The sequence below is a fragment of the Carya illinoinensis genome, chromosome 5, assembly GCF_018687715.1.
Source record: "Carya illinoinensis cultivar Pawnee chromosome 5, C.illinoinensisPawnee_v1, whole genome shotgun sequence".
Lineage (NCBI taxonomy): Eukaryota > Viridiplantae > Streptophyta > Magnoliopsida > Fagales > Juglandaceae > Carya > Carya illinoinensis.
Window position 1 is genome coordinate 3,098,913 of NC_056756.1, and position 18,825 is coordinate 3,117,737.

Here is an 18,825-nt window from a genome sequence, read left to right on the forward strand (position 1 = left end):
AATGAATATATGAGGTTCGCTCATATTCCACTCATGAAGAAAAGTTGACTGTTTTGGTTTTGTTATTTCTTTCTTTTTCATGGGATGTTCATGACGTTGTCTTCATAATAGTGACATGTTCATTTGTTTTTTCTTGATTCTTGTGGTATTATAGGCAATGAATATTCACATGAACCCAAAGACTCAAAAGAGAAGGTTAATGAAGAAAGTACATATATACTAGGAGGTCCATCTTCGTGCAATACCAATTGTTGTTTTTTTTTTTTTTTAAAAAAAAGAAAAAAAGGAAACAGCTTCATTTCAATAATATCAATCAATACAGAGTTTTTTCTTCGTTACATTAATGAGAATTGAAGGAGGCCATTTTTCAATCTGTATCTATTCTTCTTCCCATGACAAAACTAATTTAACAAGTTGAATTACTGTGTTTCCTTCTCTATAAATAAAATAAGTTTTTCAAGATGGCCAACCAGCTTTTAGAAGATTTCGTCTATAGTTTGTCCATACCAACTATCAAGACTGGCCAATTTTCTTCTTCACTATTAATGGCTTTTATAATAGCTTGAACATGATCGCCTGCAAGCATCACATTTGTAAATTCTATTTCAGAACAAATTTCCATAACCCTTCAAAGTGCACTACATTAAGCAATTGTAGGTTGGATAATATGTCTTTTATTTGCACAAAGTGACACCAAAATCTCTCCTTGATCACAACCCATCTGATCAAGGTAGGTAACGAAATCAAACCATAGCGACAGCTTACAGGATTCTTTTATTTTCTCTCTACTTAGGAAAAACCCATCTTAGCTTCTTCTAGAATTTCTTCCTATCCACTAGGTGGAGGGGGTTTTAGGGTTTCGGTTCCACCCACCTCCTCCCTTAGCCAGCTACAGTAGCTCTTTAATTTTATCTTTTCCTGTTTTGTCTCGTTTTTCTAGTTTTTGTCTTAGGTTTTTCTCCATAGTGCTGAATCTTGCTGATCTCCTGCTTTCCAATGACCTATGACCAACACACACCACCTTTTTTGCCTCTCTTGTTGCCGATCTTTAAGTTTTCAGAAGAAATTCATTGTTTTGTTTGGCGCGTTCGTCGCACGCACAACCGCATCCTGAAGTGGCTTTTGAGGTCATTCGCAGCCCCTCCAGCTTCAAAGGCTTCGAATCCTTCGGATCTGCCTGTCCATTCCACTCCTATGGTGGCCCATGTTCTACATGTGCCGCCACTACCTATGTTGGCCTTTCGTCGGCAATTCAGTCTTATTTTTTGTTACTACTTTTCTAAATTTCTATTTTTCCTAACTAATGATTAAGAGATAGTGGTCATGGAAATTTACTTCAACTAGTCATGCCCAGTTTAACTGTAGCACACTTTTCACTACAGCTTCTAGCCATAGGTTTATAATGTATTTTAGCTCCAAAGCCCTCATTTTTTATTTCATTAATATTGTATTTATTGATTTTGAGATGATTATTGGGTACTCCCACCCCCTTATACTCTTATATCTTGTAATCTGTAGTTTAATCTAAGAAATGCTTGCTTTGAAAAATAAAATAAAATAAAAAATCTCCTTGGATTAATAAAAAGCAAACTTGGTCGTGTGCATGCTGAAGTCTAATTAAAGTGGAATCCCTGTTTGGTTATCAAACGCGTTGGTTGGCATGAAAATTGCAAGCAATTCCATTCCATCATGCTCGCAAATAACGCAATCATTATAGCTAGGGCGCATTGATTGGCCTCCCACTCTTCACTAGCTTTCCCCACCCCCATAAAAAGTTCTGTTCTTAAGTGGGTTTCCTAGTTATCAAAAACTTTAATCGCAAATAGGAACCGCAATAGCAAGGCAAATGGACTAATCCCAATTGTACTCGCCCAATCAATCTCATAGAATCATCCTCGATCGGATGCTTTCAAAGTGGTTGGAATGTCACAGGCCAATGAAAAAGCGGGCCAAATTTAAAAGCTTCGTCACGACAAGAAAAATGCATGTTCATTTCATTTGTGATGAAATTAAAATTCTTGATTTGATTGCTGTCTATTTTTTTATGAAGTCGCTGAACTTACTAGATGAATTGTGACCTAAACCACTTAAAAATGTTTGTATTGTCCGCCACTTCCACTTATATAATTGTGGAAATATCTAGTAAGAAATAAGAAAAATAAAAAATACTCTCTAATTTTCTTTTCTTTTCTATTTTATTTTCAAAAGATCTCTTCAGTTGTTGATTTGTTGCTAGTTACCCATTTCAAAAAGAATTATTACGCTCGTTAACCCCTTAATCCATTTTACACCACACACTTTATATGGTACTTAAACCCTTAACCCATAATTGAGATTTTCTACAAACCCTTTCCAGGCATTTTCATGAAAATCTAGATTTTGGTTGTTGCAGATCTTCGTTCAATTCGCAAATGAACAGTGAAGACATTGTTTGTTTGTTTATTGGTTGAGTTTGTAGGGAGAGATAAATAGGGATGATTCTCTAATCGTTTTGATAGAAAGTAAAAGTTTTTTAATTGTATTTGAAATTTGGGATCTGTCCCTATTATTCTAGTTACCCTATTCGTGTGTATGTGTAGTCAAAATAACTAAATATGCTAACATGACTTTGTAGAAATAGAAAATTATTAAAAAAAAAAGGGATGAAAAATGAATTTACAAGAAGGCAACTGAATCAGGCATACAAAGTAAGTGGGAATAGTGATGATTTCAACTTTCTCAACAAGCAAATGTTGCATAAGGAAAACCTAATCAAATTTCAAAGTAGGAAAGTGGAACAAAATGAGATTTACCTTATGTCAAAGGAAAAGGCGATGCCAAGATGAAGAGAAGCTTCAATGGTTTAATTTGGCAATGATTTTTTAAAATTCTTGATTAGCTTGGAGGACACAGGCTATGTTGCGGGGCAGAGAGAGCTTGAGGAAAAGATAGAGGTAAGAGAGAGAGAGAGAGATTAAGGGGAGAGAGGTAGATGACAGATGGTGATGATGAGTTTGACATTGAAAAAAAAAACACATCATGTGTGGGGTGTGGAGGTGAATAGTTGCTGATATATAGCATATCTCTTTAAAAAATACTTCTATGCTCCATACTTTATACTGCTCAGTAAGCATCCTGATTTGACACTACAATATGGTGTTATGTGACTTATTCAAAAAAAAAATTAAAATACAGACATAAGAGTAGAAATATTAAAGGATTTTAATCTTCCTCTTTTAATGCTTTCTTTTGTTTTGAATAGATATTTTTTAATATTTTTAATTAGCCTCACGTTGTAATGCCACTTCAAGGGGTAAAGTGAGTGTCATAAATTAGAGGGCATATTGGCATTATCCTACTTATTTTTTAACTTAATTTCTGCTATTTGCTTCAGCTTATATATCTCACCAAGATGCAAAACAGTTGATTATCATGATATCCACAGAAGCAATCTAAATGTTTATACTTCAATTACAAATTATATCCACATTTCATAATTTGTTCTTAAACTTCCTTCACTATCAGCAAGTACACAACCTCTCGAAATCCTCTATGTTTTGCAATTCATTCCGAATATTTACCTTCTGAAAGTAAATAATTTTAAAAATCCTTAATTTTGAAATAGAACTAAAATTGATATAAATTATTTTACAACGTAAGAATGATTTAATATTAAATGATATATAATTCCTTTAAAGTCACGACTCTTAATACAGTATGGGCTAAAAACTTGTGACTATATCAGTACTCAAGTTATCCTTTATAGGTAAATTAGTTGAATGACATTACCTAATGAGTTCTGCTACCTCCCTTGGGGAGGGATGTGGCCCGATAACCTATCGAATAAGGTAAAAAATTTTAACACATTGGGGACACAAATTTGGAGCCCAAATTCGGGTTCTCAAAGCATTTATATTACCTAATATATATATTTAGGTATGGTTTGGTAGTAAGATGAGAATTTTAAATTTTAAAATGAAATTATTATTTTGAAATTTTAAAAACTTAAAAAAAATTAAAAAAAGTCGAATTATTTATTATATTTTATATGAGAATTTAAAAAAATTATAATAATGAGATGAGAATTTTAATCAACCAAACTGAACCTTAACAACATATATGATATATCGATCCCGATTAATTTTATAATGAACTAAACGTCAAAAGTCTTATAAATTGATAGTATATAGTTCGGTTCTCTATATGAAAAATTGAATTCAAATCCCCCACTCCACTTACAAAAAAAGCTTTATACTGAACTCTTCATCTCGTTATGCAATTAAAAAATATTCCTTCCTTATCAGTGTCATATTAAGGCTAAGATCGAGAAATGATTTTCCATGATAGAGCCGAACAACTATAAACAGAAAGGAATTAAGGATAAGTAATATTACCAAATATCAAACAAACAGATCAATTGAAGTATAAAAGTTTGTCAAATTTTTTTAATTGATTTTTGTGAAAGGGTTTTAATGTTTTTTTTGTTTTTGGAAATGGTGAAAGTAATTAACGATTATATTATTATTGTTTGACATCATATTGATATAGGTGGCATTTTTTTTCATTGGATGGAATTTTTTTCTATCTTAGAAACGAATCACCCTACCGTACTTAATCAAAATAATTACTTTTTTGTGAGAAGGGTAAAATCCATTGATTACAAGATTGCTTTAAATCGAGATCCACCATAATTGCTCAGTTACTCGTAATAGAATATAGGACTCACACTGCCTATCTTTTTTCCTCTCTTAAATCTTAATAATGCACTTTCTTTTAATTTCCGAAAGTTTGAAACACTTTTGAGATGGAAAGTTGAATAAATTACGTCGAGGCCTCGATTGTAAATTACGTCGCCAGACATGACTCTTTCTGCAACCCACTAGTTTATAAACAGCTCGTACGCTGTGTATCCGCCACCAAGAAGACAAAGAGAGGGACAACCTTGAGGCTTAAAGAGAGGATCATCAGCCTCCTGTTTCTCTCTCTCACTTGTCCTCTCTCTAGACTGGTTTTAGAGAGAGAAAGAGGCATTTTCAAATATAGAATTAAAGGAAACGGTCCTTTATCTCAGCGAAACTCCATTAACAGAGCGACAGTAGTGGAGAGGGGGCGAGAGAAGGGAAATGGGTGGGAAGAGATTCGCTGTTCTTCTGTGCGCGGAGGACTCTGACTACGTGAAGAAGATGTATGGAGGGTTCTTTGGGGTGTTTGAGGGAATGCTGGCCGAGGAAGGCGAGACTTGGGACGTGTACCGGGTGGCTTGCGGCGAGTTCCCGGAAGACGAAGAGATCGCTCTCTTTGACGGGTTTGTGATCACCGGAAGCTGCAACGATGCGCATGGGAACGACGTTTGGATCTGTAAGCTCTTGAATCTGTTGAAGAAATTGGACTCCATGAAGAAAAAAGTACTGGGTATTTGTTTTGGACACCAGGTATGTATCTCTTCTTTTGATCTTCTTTCTATACAAACTCGTAATACTAAAATTGGCTGTTTGTGTTTTTTGTAAATCACCTCCAATTCTTTTTGGCATCCTGTCATACATGTTAGTGTCTTAACTATCATTCTCAGAGAATGCGATGAAAAATTAGAGAAAGAAATAGAAATGCTTCCAAGTCTCTCCGCGAACAAAATAGTCGGACAGTTTTTTTTTTTTTTCTTTGGGGGGGGGGGGGGGGGGGGGAGGGGCGGCGCGGGGGGATTTGGTTGTGCTCTTTTCCTTGTTGATATTTGGTGTCAAATGCCAACCTAGTTGTTGTTCACCACCCACCATGGATGCCACATTGCACATACAGCCCATTCAATCCCAACTCCCAAGCACGTTAGCATCTAGCTATTTTTTGCTGGGTTTTAGTTTTTTCTTCTTTCCAATTTTAAAATGATACTTTATCAGGGTTGGTTTTTCTTTCTCTTTTTCTTTTTGGCATTCCAATCTAAAATTCGATCCATTCATATTGAATGGTATTTGCACACATGTCACACGGCCAATCTCGCCATCTGGGAGGCTCAAGTTTTAGGCCGTTTCCATTCTTAAATTGAGTCGGGGGAAAAAAAGAGAAGAAAAATGGAAAGCCCTTTTGATAATAGGGATTTCTTCAACTCTTTTTTTGGGGTCGTTTAAAGTCATAGGACATACGTCATACGTTGATTTTCCTGTTTCACGAGCGCAATCACTCCGAGTGAACACGAAAACTGTCACGAGACAAAAAAGTTAGAAACGCCAATGCCGCAACTGTGAGGGGGCAGAGAGAGAGATATGAAAGGAACAAAATCTCGGTTGACGGTTAGTTATACGGTTCGGTCCCGCTCCGATTTATAGACAAGACGATCGAGTCTCGGTCCTTGACCGCAGCATGCTGCATGCGTGGTGAGCCGTCTGTACTATGTACCACACGGGGCCCATTTCATACTTTATTATCTCCTATTTATTCATGCCCACTTAAAATTGCCTCCTTTAACACTCAGCTTTGTCAACCTTCAAAATAATTTAAACAATGCCACAAACTTCAAATTATTCAAGTTTCAAATTCCTGATAAATCCCCTTAATTGTAGACATGCTTAAGTTGGTGGGTAGGACTTTTAGAAACCCAGAAAAAGTCAAACAATAATTTGGAGAGCTTATTTAGATGGTTCCAGATCGCTAGTGGAAGTTCTTTCTTAAGCCCACATGAAAAATATTTTAGTAGAGTAGAAATCTCGACAATGCATGTGTACAACTGAGATGCTTATCTAATGATCAGGCATGTTTCAACCACTGGTTTTATTTATTGAATTGTTCTCTTTTTTGTTTTTAAAATATTAGATCATGACAGGTTTCTTTTGTGGGTTGTGGCTTTGTTGGGACATAGATGAGATAAGTTTCCCACATATGGTTGTCACATGTTACTGCGCTGTGCATAAATCTAGCTTATAATCCAATCAAATAATTGTCTTGGAGCCATAATGCTTACCATAAAATAATATGGAACAAAGTGCAAAACATTAAAATACGTTATCATTCTCTACACTGCTGGCAATGTGGACATGAGCCATTTATTTATTTATATATATAGGCTCATTCTATGGTTGTCACATAGCAATTGTCGGTGGACAAAGTCAGCATCTATCTGCTTAGCAAATGCGATGCCCTTTTGATCGCTATTATTGAATTTTGGTACGTGTGGGGACGTACTAATTTGGTTACCTGTTTCAGCCACGCCATCATAGTTTAATTCTTAGAATGATAATGAACCATGGGTCCTACATTGGATTTCCCAAAGCGACATGTCCTCTATTAATTATCCCCCGTCGTTAAGAGTACGAAAAGGAAGGATGTCCGACACTACATGTGCATTCGTTCTCTTTCTTTCTGATTTTCCAACCCATGAAAGATTGGAATTTGGTTTTATTGGATAAAGTTTTCTGATTGATATTCCATCAGGCTAAGATATTGCGAAGGACAAACAATCATATCGTTCATCACGCATTGTCGAGCGCACGATTCAATTCTATTTGGACAAGATGCAATTAATGATTGTTTTTGTTCTTTCTGTTTTTTTCTTTAGTTTTTTGTATAATATATTTATGGTGACAATTATGACTTATGAGCCACATGTTTCTTGCTTCCAAATCATGAAAAAAAAAAAAAATTTCTTTTTAACGCGAAAGTGAGCCATCATGGTTTTTTATCAGATACTGGCCCGTGCATTGGGAGGAAAGACAGGCCGGCACATGTCAGGGTGGGACATGGGAGTCACAACCATCCATCTATCAACGTCCTCGAAGTTCCTTTCATCTTTAAAACTTCCTCCGACTCTCTCTCTGATCGAATGCCATCGAGACGAGGTATTTTTATGTTTTTTTCCTAAAAGGCCACCTGGTAACCCAAATTTCTAAATGATCACGAGCACTGGAAAAAAAAAATGATTAATGCTGCTAGCTTGAACTAATGTAATATATATATATATATATAAACCAGGTCCGGGAACTTCCTCCCAAGGCTGAGAAGATTGCATGGTCTGATAAGACTGGAATTGAGATGTTTAGGTGTGGGAACCATCTAATGGGCATCCAAGGTCACCCTGAGTACACCCAAGACATTCTTCTGCACCTCGTTGATCGTCTTCTCCAGCGCAATATGATCGCGGTATGTCCTCTGTTGGATCGATCAAACATCAGGCTGAGCAGTAAGCAATAGAATGGTGTAGATAGTTCGTTGAAGAACATTAATTTTGACTATTTTTTTAAATGTTCATCACGTGCAGGATACTTATGCTGAGGAGGTGAAAACTAAGGCCGGGGCACGTGAGCCTGATAGAGAGGCATGGAAGAAACTGTGCATTAGCTTTCTCAAGGGTGGATTATGACGATGACGATCTCAATATTAAGAATAAAATAAGATTGTAAATATCAATTTATCCTCGGAATTAGAAGGAATGAAGAATTAGAGATGTGTGATACATCGGTGATGAGCTAGATGCATTGCTGCTGCATTAGGAGGCAAGTTTAGCTGTCTCTAAGTTGGCATTTTTTAACTTTTGAGATATGATTAACTGTAATCCGTATCGTAAAAGGAATCTCCAAAGTCCCTTGTCCATGAAATTACAAAAGTTTTTCACAATTCAAGTTGTTTTTATATTTGTGCGATACTAAGTATGCCATGAAATAAATAAATAAATAAAATCTGTTGATTATACCATTATACTGAGCATTAATATAATAAAACAGATATATATATATATATATATATATATTGAGATATGATTTATCATGAATGGATGGGTAAATATAAAATACGATTTATTCATTTAAAAAATTGCCTACTGATATAAATTTAAATTTAAATTATGGGGTTTTCCACTTATAATTGCATTATCTCGAATAGTAAAAGATACCCTCCCCAAATTTCTGAGTGGAGATATATAGCTACCAAGAAACAAAAAGGTGGGCTAGAACCAGTGGGAATTAATTAAAAGCTTCTTTCTCTCTCTTTTTTCCTCACCATCAATGGAAGTATGTGTTGTCCCACAAACTTCTGGAAGAATAAGGAAACATGAAACTTTGAACTGATCTCCCAGTCCAATATTCCAAGTCCTTTATCAGAATTGTGATGGTTGTTTTTCCTTCTCGTCCATTTTTTTAAAGCGTTTTTTCCCCTTTTGTTACCGAAGTTGAATATTGTAGACAGCAAAATGTATCGAGTCCTGTGGGGAATGGAAACCATGACCTTTAGAAGCTTGGTCGCAAGTTGGCCATTCGTACTTTGACCTTTCAAGGCCCTGACAGGCTTTGATGTATAAATATAACTTTTGACTTTGGAATGACAAAAACAATGTTTGACAGTACCTAGGACTAGGTCAAATATTCTACGTGTGTTGGAAGTAAAGAAACTTGCGAACAATGTTGGCGCACGCGTTTTGGTTACAGCGTAGAATTCCACTAAACCGGTTCACGATTTTTAAGATTTTTCATGTTCCAAGCTGGCTCCGTTCATATAAATATGATATATGATATAATAATGCCCCCGACCAATGATTTAGTATTTTATTTGCAAAGATGTAGGTCGGAGGCAACCGAGGATTCAAGCGCAAATGCAAGAAAAAGAATTCATCAGAAGTACTCGCACGTAATCTTTTTTTTTTCTAACAAATAAATAAATCCCCGATAAGCATTCGAATGTTTCAACGAACCCTACAACTTTTTCAAGCGTGTTATTCCGAAATATTCAAGACGTGAAGAAAGGGAAACCCATTAGCAAAAGAAAACTGCATTCTTCTGTTGTGGGCCTAGCAGGTAGAATTGCACAAGTCCAAAACGGCGGCGGCAGCAGGTTAAATTTTAACTAAAAAATAATTAAAGTGTAAAATAAAATATTATAATAGACTCAATAAATAAATAGTAAATTTAACTTTTAACTATATGATTAGCCATATTTATTAAGTGAAAGAGACTAGCTAAAGTTTAAAATCAATATTTTAATAGAATAGTGAAAGATTTGTTGAGCCTATTATTTGATGATGTAAAAAGTAACTAGTTAAAATTTATAAAAGTGAATTTTTTAATTAAATTTTAGTTAAAGTTTGTTGAATCCATTACTAATGCTTTTAAGTTTGACAAACCTATCTACAAGGGCCACTCGACCAAGGACGCATCCGGTGTTTATGTGGGCATCCACCCATCCCCACTTATCTTGGAGTTTTATTTTCTACGTAACTTTCCCGAACAAATGAGTACTTAACTTTTGTTCTATATATGTCATTATTCAAGTAGGAAGGGATGCAGCCACATCACGCCACCTAGCAATATTAGATGGCGAACAACCAAGTTCCAAGGAGATTTTGAGTGGAACCAAAGTGAATAGACAAGTTTCTTTCCTTTTCCCCAACCCAATCCTACCACACCATTGCAGGAGGCCAACTTGTAGATATATTGGGTTTTGTCACCCTCGTTTTTCAAGAGCATTGCAGGTCGGGAGATCATATTGATCAAAGATGTATTTAGGTGTTGCGATAGTCAACACTTCTCTCCATACTCCACTCTATTCATTACTTTATTATTACCTTTTACATATTTTTTACTATTATTCAATATTTTATTATTACTTTTCACTACTTTTTTTCACTAATATTCACAACAATACTTAAAATAGAAAATAAAAGTTCTCTAGACCATCACTTCTGGTTGGTTGAATTTGTCCGCTTCCAAACATTCATTCCATCAATCAAAAAATTCCAATAAGTAATACTACATGCAATTGTAAAATACACAAACGACACAATTATTTTGAAAAGATAGATCCAAACATTCACATTTTTCAAAATGATTACACGACATTTGCGTAATCACGAGTGTAACTATCATTTCTCTTTTACAATAATAAAACATAATATTCAACCATCGAAATTATTTAGCATTTGAGCAGGCGGAAAACAAAAAACCATAGTTATCCGCATGCCAGACACGTATCAACAACCCTAGGATAAGAGTTAGAAAGAATCTTATAACCTGTCGGTCTATTAAATCCCAAATAACAGCTCTTGAATGAGATATTGACAAATAGACTCCTCATTATAATTCCCGTGTGCTGCAGACTAGATGAAACCCATGTTTCGCTTTTGATATTTCTGCTACCCAACATCACCTCCTGCTTCGACCAACCCAAATCTCAAATCAGAAATAATAAAAAAATGAAATACATTCAGCAAAAATAATGAAGCAAGGAAAACGAAAAATGGACGAGCAATGGAGCTTGGGGCGGCGTCGATTTGCGCTCCAACTAGCAGTCGCTGCAACAACCCACCACCCACATCGCCGCCACCATTTTCTCTATCATCGGCACTATTTTTTGGACTCATTTATCAATTATTCTTACTCTTGAGTTATTCTCCATTGCATGTTATTCTATGGACGTTTATTTTGTATTTTTTATTTTTGAAGGAGCGTTTGTGCATTTTCGTGCTCCAGCACCTCGTTTGCCTATTAGCTTCATCATAATTTGTTCATTTGTGTATACATATGAAAAAAAAAAAAAATTTGTTCATTTGTGTAACTGAATATTAACCCACATTGTTTTTTAGCTCATTCATAATTTCTTTAGAATCATTATTGAAATGATTCGTTATGATCTAATTTAATAGACTTGGGAGATGAAGAACATTCAAGATTTTGAAGCAATAGGATCTGGTAAAGTTAGAAAACAAATTGTCGACGTCGATCTGAGATTGGCAACTCATTTAATGTCCTCGTAGAGATTAGATGGGTCTGATAAGGGGTTGGCGGTAAGAACAATGCCCCGATGGTGAACCAAAAGTTTACTCATTGAAGCTGTGGAAGAATAGAAGGAAATGGGAAGAAGAAGAGACGAAGACAAGGGAAATGGAAATGGGAAGAAGAGAAGGGAAGGAGAAGAGATGAAGCCGATCGAACTCAAGTTTGCCTTGTAGTGTGAACGCAATAAAGGAGTTTAGGATTTAGAAAAGGGCGCAAGGTTTCTTAATTAAATCATCTAGTGTAGTGTTCCCTACTGCTTTTGTGTGTGCTTGCTTATGTGGAACACTTCAATTGGAAGCTGTTTATTGCTTAACAACGGACGGACCGTTGTAAAGCGGCCCTCTAAGAGTTACCATCACATCTACCACCTCAACAGCTAGCTGATCGAGCCAACTGAGTAGGAGGCCGAGTTAAAAAGTGCTCGAATGTATTGGCAACATAGCACTTGCAGTGCCCTTAGATAGCTGTCAACAAAGACCACTTACCTGAATCCTTAATTATTCAAATTCAATTTAAGAGAAGTCAAAAATCAAAATAGGATTGTAGAATGTCCCAGTTCCAATAATAATGACATGCTTAAAGACACTCTTATCAGTATCTTCTGATGTAGATTATTATAAACGTCAATCTTCAACCATAAATGGAGTACCATATCACCATTATAACAAACATAAAATTGGGTTCATTGGTGCAAAGTTTCCATTGCATGGCAAAGTAAACTGGAGTGTCTAGGCATTCAACATAGAACCGGAGTTCCTCCTGCACTCGGCCAACATATCCATGTAGAACTGACACTTGCTGATGTCATTTCCATAGTTGTTCAAGCACTACAATAAAACAAAGCCAAAGAGACATTACCACTAAATTAATTTTCCACATCTAAAATTTATAACACAAATCCATCCATATATAAAAACAAGTATCTTAAAAGCATTATGATGTAGCAGGAAAAGAAAATTGAGAAAAATAAAACCGACGCGACTCATCAATTGCCAACTAAATTCTGGGATTCTCAACATAGTGTAGCTAAAACAGACAATTCATGTCCCTATTTAAGAACATTAACCATTTTCCAGTAATACAATGGAGCTATCAGCTTCAAATACTTGCATGAAAGATGTTAGGCCACAAACCTAGTACAAAGAGTACATTCTAGATTAAGTTGAAGTTTGGATAGTGAGTTGAGATGAAAGATGAAAAATGAAATGGAGCTATCAGCTTCAATTTGGCTGCTAAGAGACTACTGAATTCTCATATGTGATCAAATATATAAGAAATTTTAAATTCCGTTTGGTAGATCCATCCACCCAGGGATCCAACCGCCTGGGGAGTGGATATTTTCAAAATTGTAGTTCTTTATGTGAGCATGCATGAAAGCAAATTATTTCAACTTTAATATCTCTCTAAATATACCATCAGAAAAAACAATCGTGAACATGTAATGTAAGAGCAGAATTTCATACATCCTGAAATGCCTTGGAGTGGATGTTGCATGCATCAGAGCCACCAAAACTGTTTGTGGTAGGAGCTGGGGCAGCAGCCGCCTCAGAGGCCACAGTTTCATGTTGAATAGTGCGAGGACCCATCACAGCATCCACAGCCCTGTGGGCCACTGCACTTCCAGTGCCAAAAGCCATTCCTGTAACAAGAGAAAAATTTAGACTGGTTTTCACTTTAAATGAGCATCAACACTATCGCTATGCAAAGTGAAATAATCCACATCAAAATTTACCAATATATTTTTCCTTCACATACCCTGGGCTATGGTCGAACCAATGCCTCCTAGAATGGATCCACCACCACCGCCCTGTGCAGGAGCTGGAGGAGGAGCATGGTTAACTGCATAAAAAAAAACATTACAATCTCTCGTAATCAGAAAAATAAGAAACAGAATATGATACAAGTAAACGAATCAGGTGGATGACCCAAACAATGTCACGAAGTGTGAATAAGATATTAACCAAACAAAACGCTTGGAAGAAAGGACTCGTAAGTAATGCATACAATGCGTGACGCAATAATTAATACCTGGCTGAGGTGGGTTTCGCGCCGGTGCATGACGAGGGGGTGCACGGGAAGCAGATCTTCCTGCAGCGGAAGTCAGAATCATTGACCAGCCAAACCAATAAAACATGGATAAACGAAAGCATTATGTTGATTCAAAGTTGCAATATCATTCAGATCCACATAAATATATTTAAACAGAAAATCCTACACCTATCCCTAAATCCCAAGTTCCCAGATCAATCTACGCGCAATACCCACTAGGCCACGGTCACAAGCAAAAAAAAGTACAAAAATTTTCAAATCTCAAATTTCCCAATATCTGGGAAGCGATAACACTAACGCCCTAAATCAAAAATAGAACCGAATACAAATATTGACCTACTAAAGCATCTTTTTATTTTACAAAGCATAGCCTCAAAAAGTTGAAATCTTTTTAAGTTTCTCGGTGGTTCGCTCAGCTGCCAAACAAAACCGTACATAAACGGAGGACAGGAAACCCTAGAAAATATCAGGAAAATAGAAACAAATTGATGATAGGTAAGAAGAGAGATAAGGAAGACACTCACCTCCGGAGCTTCGGCGAGGCATGATTCGTGATGAAGCGGCGGAGAGAAAGATGCGATTAGGTCGGAACTTCCAGAAATATGAAAATACAGAGACGTAATAAGATATTCGTGACCTGTAGGCTGTGGCTCCTTAAAACCCTGAACATAGTTGAAGTAAGGCCAGATTCATGTGAAGCCCATAACGTGGCATCGAATGATTGGTTTTCCTGGTGATATTACTCTTTGGGCCGAGCCGAACATAACCGAGGAAGCTGCAGATGAGTTAAACAAGATGACAGCGGCTCCCGATGGACCCATCTACAAAAAGGCCTTTCAATGCCAATAAGAACTCCGTTTTCATTAATAATAAAAGGAACCTTATGCACTATACTACTACCTTATCTATATAGTAAATTTATATTTTACTATATATGATATGGTATATTTATTATCATTTAATAGTAAAGAAGTATGTAATAATTGATTATTCAATAATATTAAATGTGGCATATTTTATTTAATAAAATAATAATATAGTATATAGAATTTTCTTAATAATAATCAAGATCATGTTGGCAGAAACCTTAATATTATTTTTTTCTATTTTTTTTTCTCTTGCCAGTTAGAAACCCTTTGAACGCAAGGATGAAATGCATATCCCTTGTGGTTGCAGTGCAATACTGTTATATTTTAGATTATGATATATTTACTATCACATCTCTATAATTGTAGTCATATTATCTTTTTAATTTTTTTCTATGAAAAATTGACTTTATTCATTCATCTGAAAAAAATTAGATCCATAACCAGATATATACAGAGAAATTCTCAAATTACAAACTAACTACTACATTTGGAGCTCTACCAATTCACAAATTCTTTTGTGATTGGTATAGTCTTAACTACTATTATAGCTCTCTATAGACAAACCATTTAAGATATAGCACTTTGCCTAAAACAAAGACTCATACCTCACACTTCATAGGAGAATAGGACTTAACCTATACGGACAAAAAATCTGATAGACGATATTTTTATTTTTTATTTTTTAACTAAACAAAATGAAACAACAATGAAAACAAAAAAGATATATGTGAAAATGATGAATTACGTTTTAGATCTACTGCGGTAGACTTTGAAATTTGCATAAAAGTCATATCTAAATGATCTAATCTGGTGATCCGCTACTATCTTCTCAATAATCGACCTAGGAAGTATCTTGTGCTACTCATGCCTTACAAGAGGTGTCGGATAACTGTAGATCCGTCTTTTTAACCTTAAAGAAAATAAAATAAATTAAGAAAATAAGAGAAATGAGGGAATGAGAGGGATAAGAGGATGGATAGAGAGAGGAGGGAAGGAAGAGAATAAGGGATGGAGACAAGAGGAAATGAGAGGAAGAATGAGAAATGAGAAGGAGGAGGAGCTCGGCCTCTGCGATTTGGAAGATTTATGAGAATGAGTTTGAGAGGGAGAGTGGCGGCACTAGGATTTCTCCCCCTAACAACTATAGTATCTTTTTATTTTAAAATAGATAAAATCATTAATTTGATCACACAACTATATATCAATTAAGAGTAGTGTTATATGTACTTTTAGTTTTACTTGCACTTTTATTTATAAAAACTTATTTTGTTAGTTTCTTTTTTAAATTCAAATTTTGAATTTCAAATTTTAAGATTTTCAGCATATCAATAACTGGCATGTGAAGAAGTAAGTTTTTTTGTAAATTTTTCTTAAGTATATTTAACATTTTCCATAAAAAAAAATGCTATTCTTACTAATAAATTTTACCTTTTTATATATATAATTTGCTTACAAACCCTAAAATTAATAACTTCACTTATCGCGTTCATTTGATTAATAATGATAGTTGACAGTAGAAAGTGGAAGAGTATGGTATCAATTGGCCTGGGGGCATGAAGTCCATCAATAATATAAAAGAGTAAGCTTTAATTCCCAAACATACCCGACACATCTCTTTTGAAAAATTGTTCCCCACTTACCAACATCCAATTAGACAAGAAATCCATCAACAAGACTAATGTCATGAAGTTATATTAGTTATTTTGTGAAATTTCATTAGAGCATCCTTAAAAAAATTTAGTTCGTTGGTCAAAGAGTAAAGTTAATAAAGAGATGTTTTCTTCCATAAATTCCTTTTTCTTTTGTTGTCATTTGTTTGGTTATAAATGAAAAGGAATATGCTATATGTAGATAGGATCATGCCATATCTTAATAAGAAAAATTATATTTATAATTCGATGTGTATAACATATTTAATTTATTAAGTACTTATATGCTATAATTTAATTTAAAATATAAATTTTAAATTAAAATATTATAAATTAAACACTATTATGTAAGTAATATAAATCATGTGCTCTATCTTCTCATCTGTAAAATTAGATACGCATGCCACCGTCTCAAGCAACCGGCATAAAACCCGGTGAAATACATGTCCTATGTACTTCATTTATCTTTTTTTGAATAACATATTGGTAAATAGATTAGAGTAGCTATGTTTCAAAGTTTTATACCATATACCATTTATATGTTTTAATTTGATTTGTAAAATTTAAATTTTAATATTAACTTTTTAAATTAAATTATATCCCATAAATGATATTTAGTACAAAGACTTTCAAGTATAATTACTCAATAAATTGTAAGGTTGGAGAAAATCACCATCGTCTTCAACCGACCAAATCCATATACATTTATATAAAGAGTAGTGCTATTATGCTACCCAAGTTTGCCTACTTGGTGTGCCCTTAGTACACATTGTACTTTTTTTTTAACTTTTTATTTCAAATATTTTTTAACATGTTTAAACATTTTTAAAAAAATCAATACACTAACAATCACTTATCTAGCTTTGATTCCTAAAATAAATAACCATGTTCTTGTTAGTGAGTTAAGTCAATAAGTTTGTGTAATGTACCGTACAAACATATAAATTGAAAGTACTAGTAACCAGGTTAAAAAAGATTATACCTACTATCACGTCAAATTGCCAAAGCACATTCATTTCAGGGAGGCTCATCACATATAATATCATAGTGGCCTATGAAACTCTACACACCATGAAGAGCAGACAAAAGAAAATTTGAGAGTATGGCGCTTAAACTTGATATGGCTAAAACATATGATAGATTAGAGTGGAAGGTCTTAGAGACAATGATGAAGAAACTTGGGTTTACGGATGGATGGATAGACTTGGTTATGGAGTGTATAACATCTGTATCCTACTCGGTGTTGGTGAATGAATAACTTAGGGAGATTTTCAAACCATCAAGAGGTTGAGGCAAGGGACCCAATCTCTCCTTATCTCTTCATATTGTGTGCTAAGGTTTCAGGTGCTTTGATTGAAACATCAGAAATAATTAGTAATACAAAATGAGTTATTGTTGCTAGGGTTGGCAAAAGAACTAACCATATATTATTTGCAAATGGTTGTGTCATCTTTGGAAGAGCACTACTTTTAAAATGGCTACAGGTTAGTTTTTGAATAAACAAAAACATCCATATTCTTTAGCTTTAGTATTGCAGTAGATACAAGAACAGTGATTTTACAAACAACTGGGGTATCGGCTTGTGGGAGTTATGAAAAAGATTTAAGTTTGTCCTCCTTTGTGGGTAAATCTAAATACAACACTTTTAGACACTTGAAGGACATTTTGAGAGATATATAATTTGCATTGTATTATTCATAGTTAACTAATTTAGGAGTATTTTTTGATAATCTACCAATTATCAACTATTGTATTAGTAAAATGTTGTATATAAATCTTGTGCGTGTAAAAGGTATTATGTAAAGAGAATAATTGAATTACTACATGTAAGGTGATTGTAAATGTAAAAGGTGTTCTACATAGATTCTTTATAGTGGTACTACTCAAAAGTGTAATAGATTTCTATCTCTATCTGGAGGAGGTTTAATAGTGAATTTGAGAATTCTCATGAGTAGATTGAGGCAAGAACATAAGTAGTAGGGTTGAACCTTGTTAAAATACTGATTTTGCTTTTTTTTTTTACCCCTACTATACATATTGTATATACTACTACTCAGTATTTTGTTCATATTTTATATTCTAATTGTTAATTTTTAAATATAATCCAATTCACTTCTCTTATATTAGTCATTTGGGCAACAATGATACTAGAATTTATTGGAATAGCTGGAGCAAAATGAGTGAATCGAAGAGGACTGGAGGGTTGGAATTCAGGGATCTTGAATGTTTTAACATAGCCTTACTTGCAAAACAGTGTTGGAGGATAATTCAAAATCTAGAAACTCTAGTTGCAGCAATAATGAAAGAGAAGTATATTAAAAATGGGGTGTTAATGGAAGCTAAAGAAGGGGCTAGACCATCTTTGATATGGAAAAATATGTGTTCATCCTTGGACTTGGTCAAAGTTGGCTTGGTGTGGAGGGTAAGAAATGGGAAAATGATCAAGATTTTGAGGGATGGATGGCTGCCACTACAACCACACAACAAAGTTCAATTGCCAGTCAAAGAACTTAATATTGAAGCAAAAGTCTG

The 18,825-nt window shown here is 34.7% G+C and overlaps 2 protein-coding genes across 2 annotated transcripts; one reads left to right on the forward strand and one right to left on the reverse strand.

Moving 5' to 3' along the window:
* The first annotated feature begins 4,879 nt into the window (after positions 1–4,879).
* LOC122309085 (gamma-glutamyl peptidase 5-like) lies at positions 4,880–8,577 on the forward strand. Its single transcript, XM_043122445.1, has 4 exons — positions 4,880–5,411; positions 7,650–7,802; positions 7,936–8,103; positions 8,222–8,577. Exons 1-4 carry the CDS (start codon positions 5,103–5,105, stop codon positions 8,321–8,323), a joined length of 732 nt encoding a protein of 243 aa, XP_042978379.1. The 5' UTR covers positions 4,880–5,102; the 3' UTR covers positions 8,324–8,577.
* A 3,630-nt stretch (positions 8,578–12,207) lies between these two features.
* LOC122308732 (hemiasterlin resistant protein 1) lies at positions 12,208–14,456 on the reverse strand. The gene is made up of 5 exons (XM_043121938.1): positions 14,300–14,456; positions 13,755–13,814; positions 13,482–13,565; positions 13,190–13,365; positions 12,208–12,553 (listed from the first exon to the last, which is right to left on the reverse strand). Exons 1-5 carry the CDS (start codon positions 14,319–14,321, stop codon positions 12,455–12,457), a joined length of 441 nt encoding a protein of 146 aa, XP_042977872.1. The 5' UTR covers positions 14,322–14,456; the 3' UTR covers positions 12,208–12,454.
* Positions 14,457–18,825: the final 4,369 nt, after the last annotated feature.

Excerpts from the sequence above, each read along its gene's own strand:
- LOC122308732 (XM_043121938.1), bottom strand. The coding sequence starts at position 14,321 with ATGCCTCGCCGAAGCTCCGGAG. Across the intron at positions 13,815-14,299 it reads GCCTCGCCGAAGCTCCGGAG|GAAGATCTGCTTCCCGTGCA; the intron begins GTGAGTGTCTTC and ends CTTCCGCTGCAG. Across the intron at positions 13,366-13,481 it reads TGGTTCGACCATAGCCCAGG|GAATGGCTTTTGGCACTGGA; the intron begins GTATGTGAAGGA and ends CTCTTGTTACAG.
- LOC122309085 (XM_043122445.1), top strand. The coding sequence starts at position 5,103 with ATGGGTGGGAAGAGATTCGCTGTTCTTCTGTGCGCGGAGGACTCTGAC. Across the intron at positions 5,412-7,649 it reads GTATTTGTTTTGGACACCAG|ATACTGGCCCGTGCATTGGG; the intron begins GTATGTATCTCT and ends GTTTTTTATCAG. Across the intron at positions 7,803-7,935 it reads TCGAATGCCATCGAGACGAG|GTCCGGGAACTTCCTCCCAA; the intron begins GTATTTTTATGT and ends TATATAAACCAG.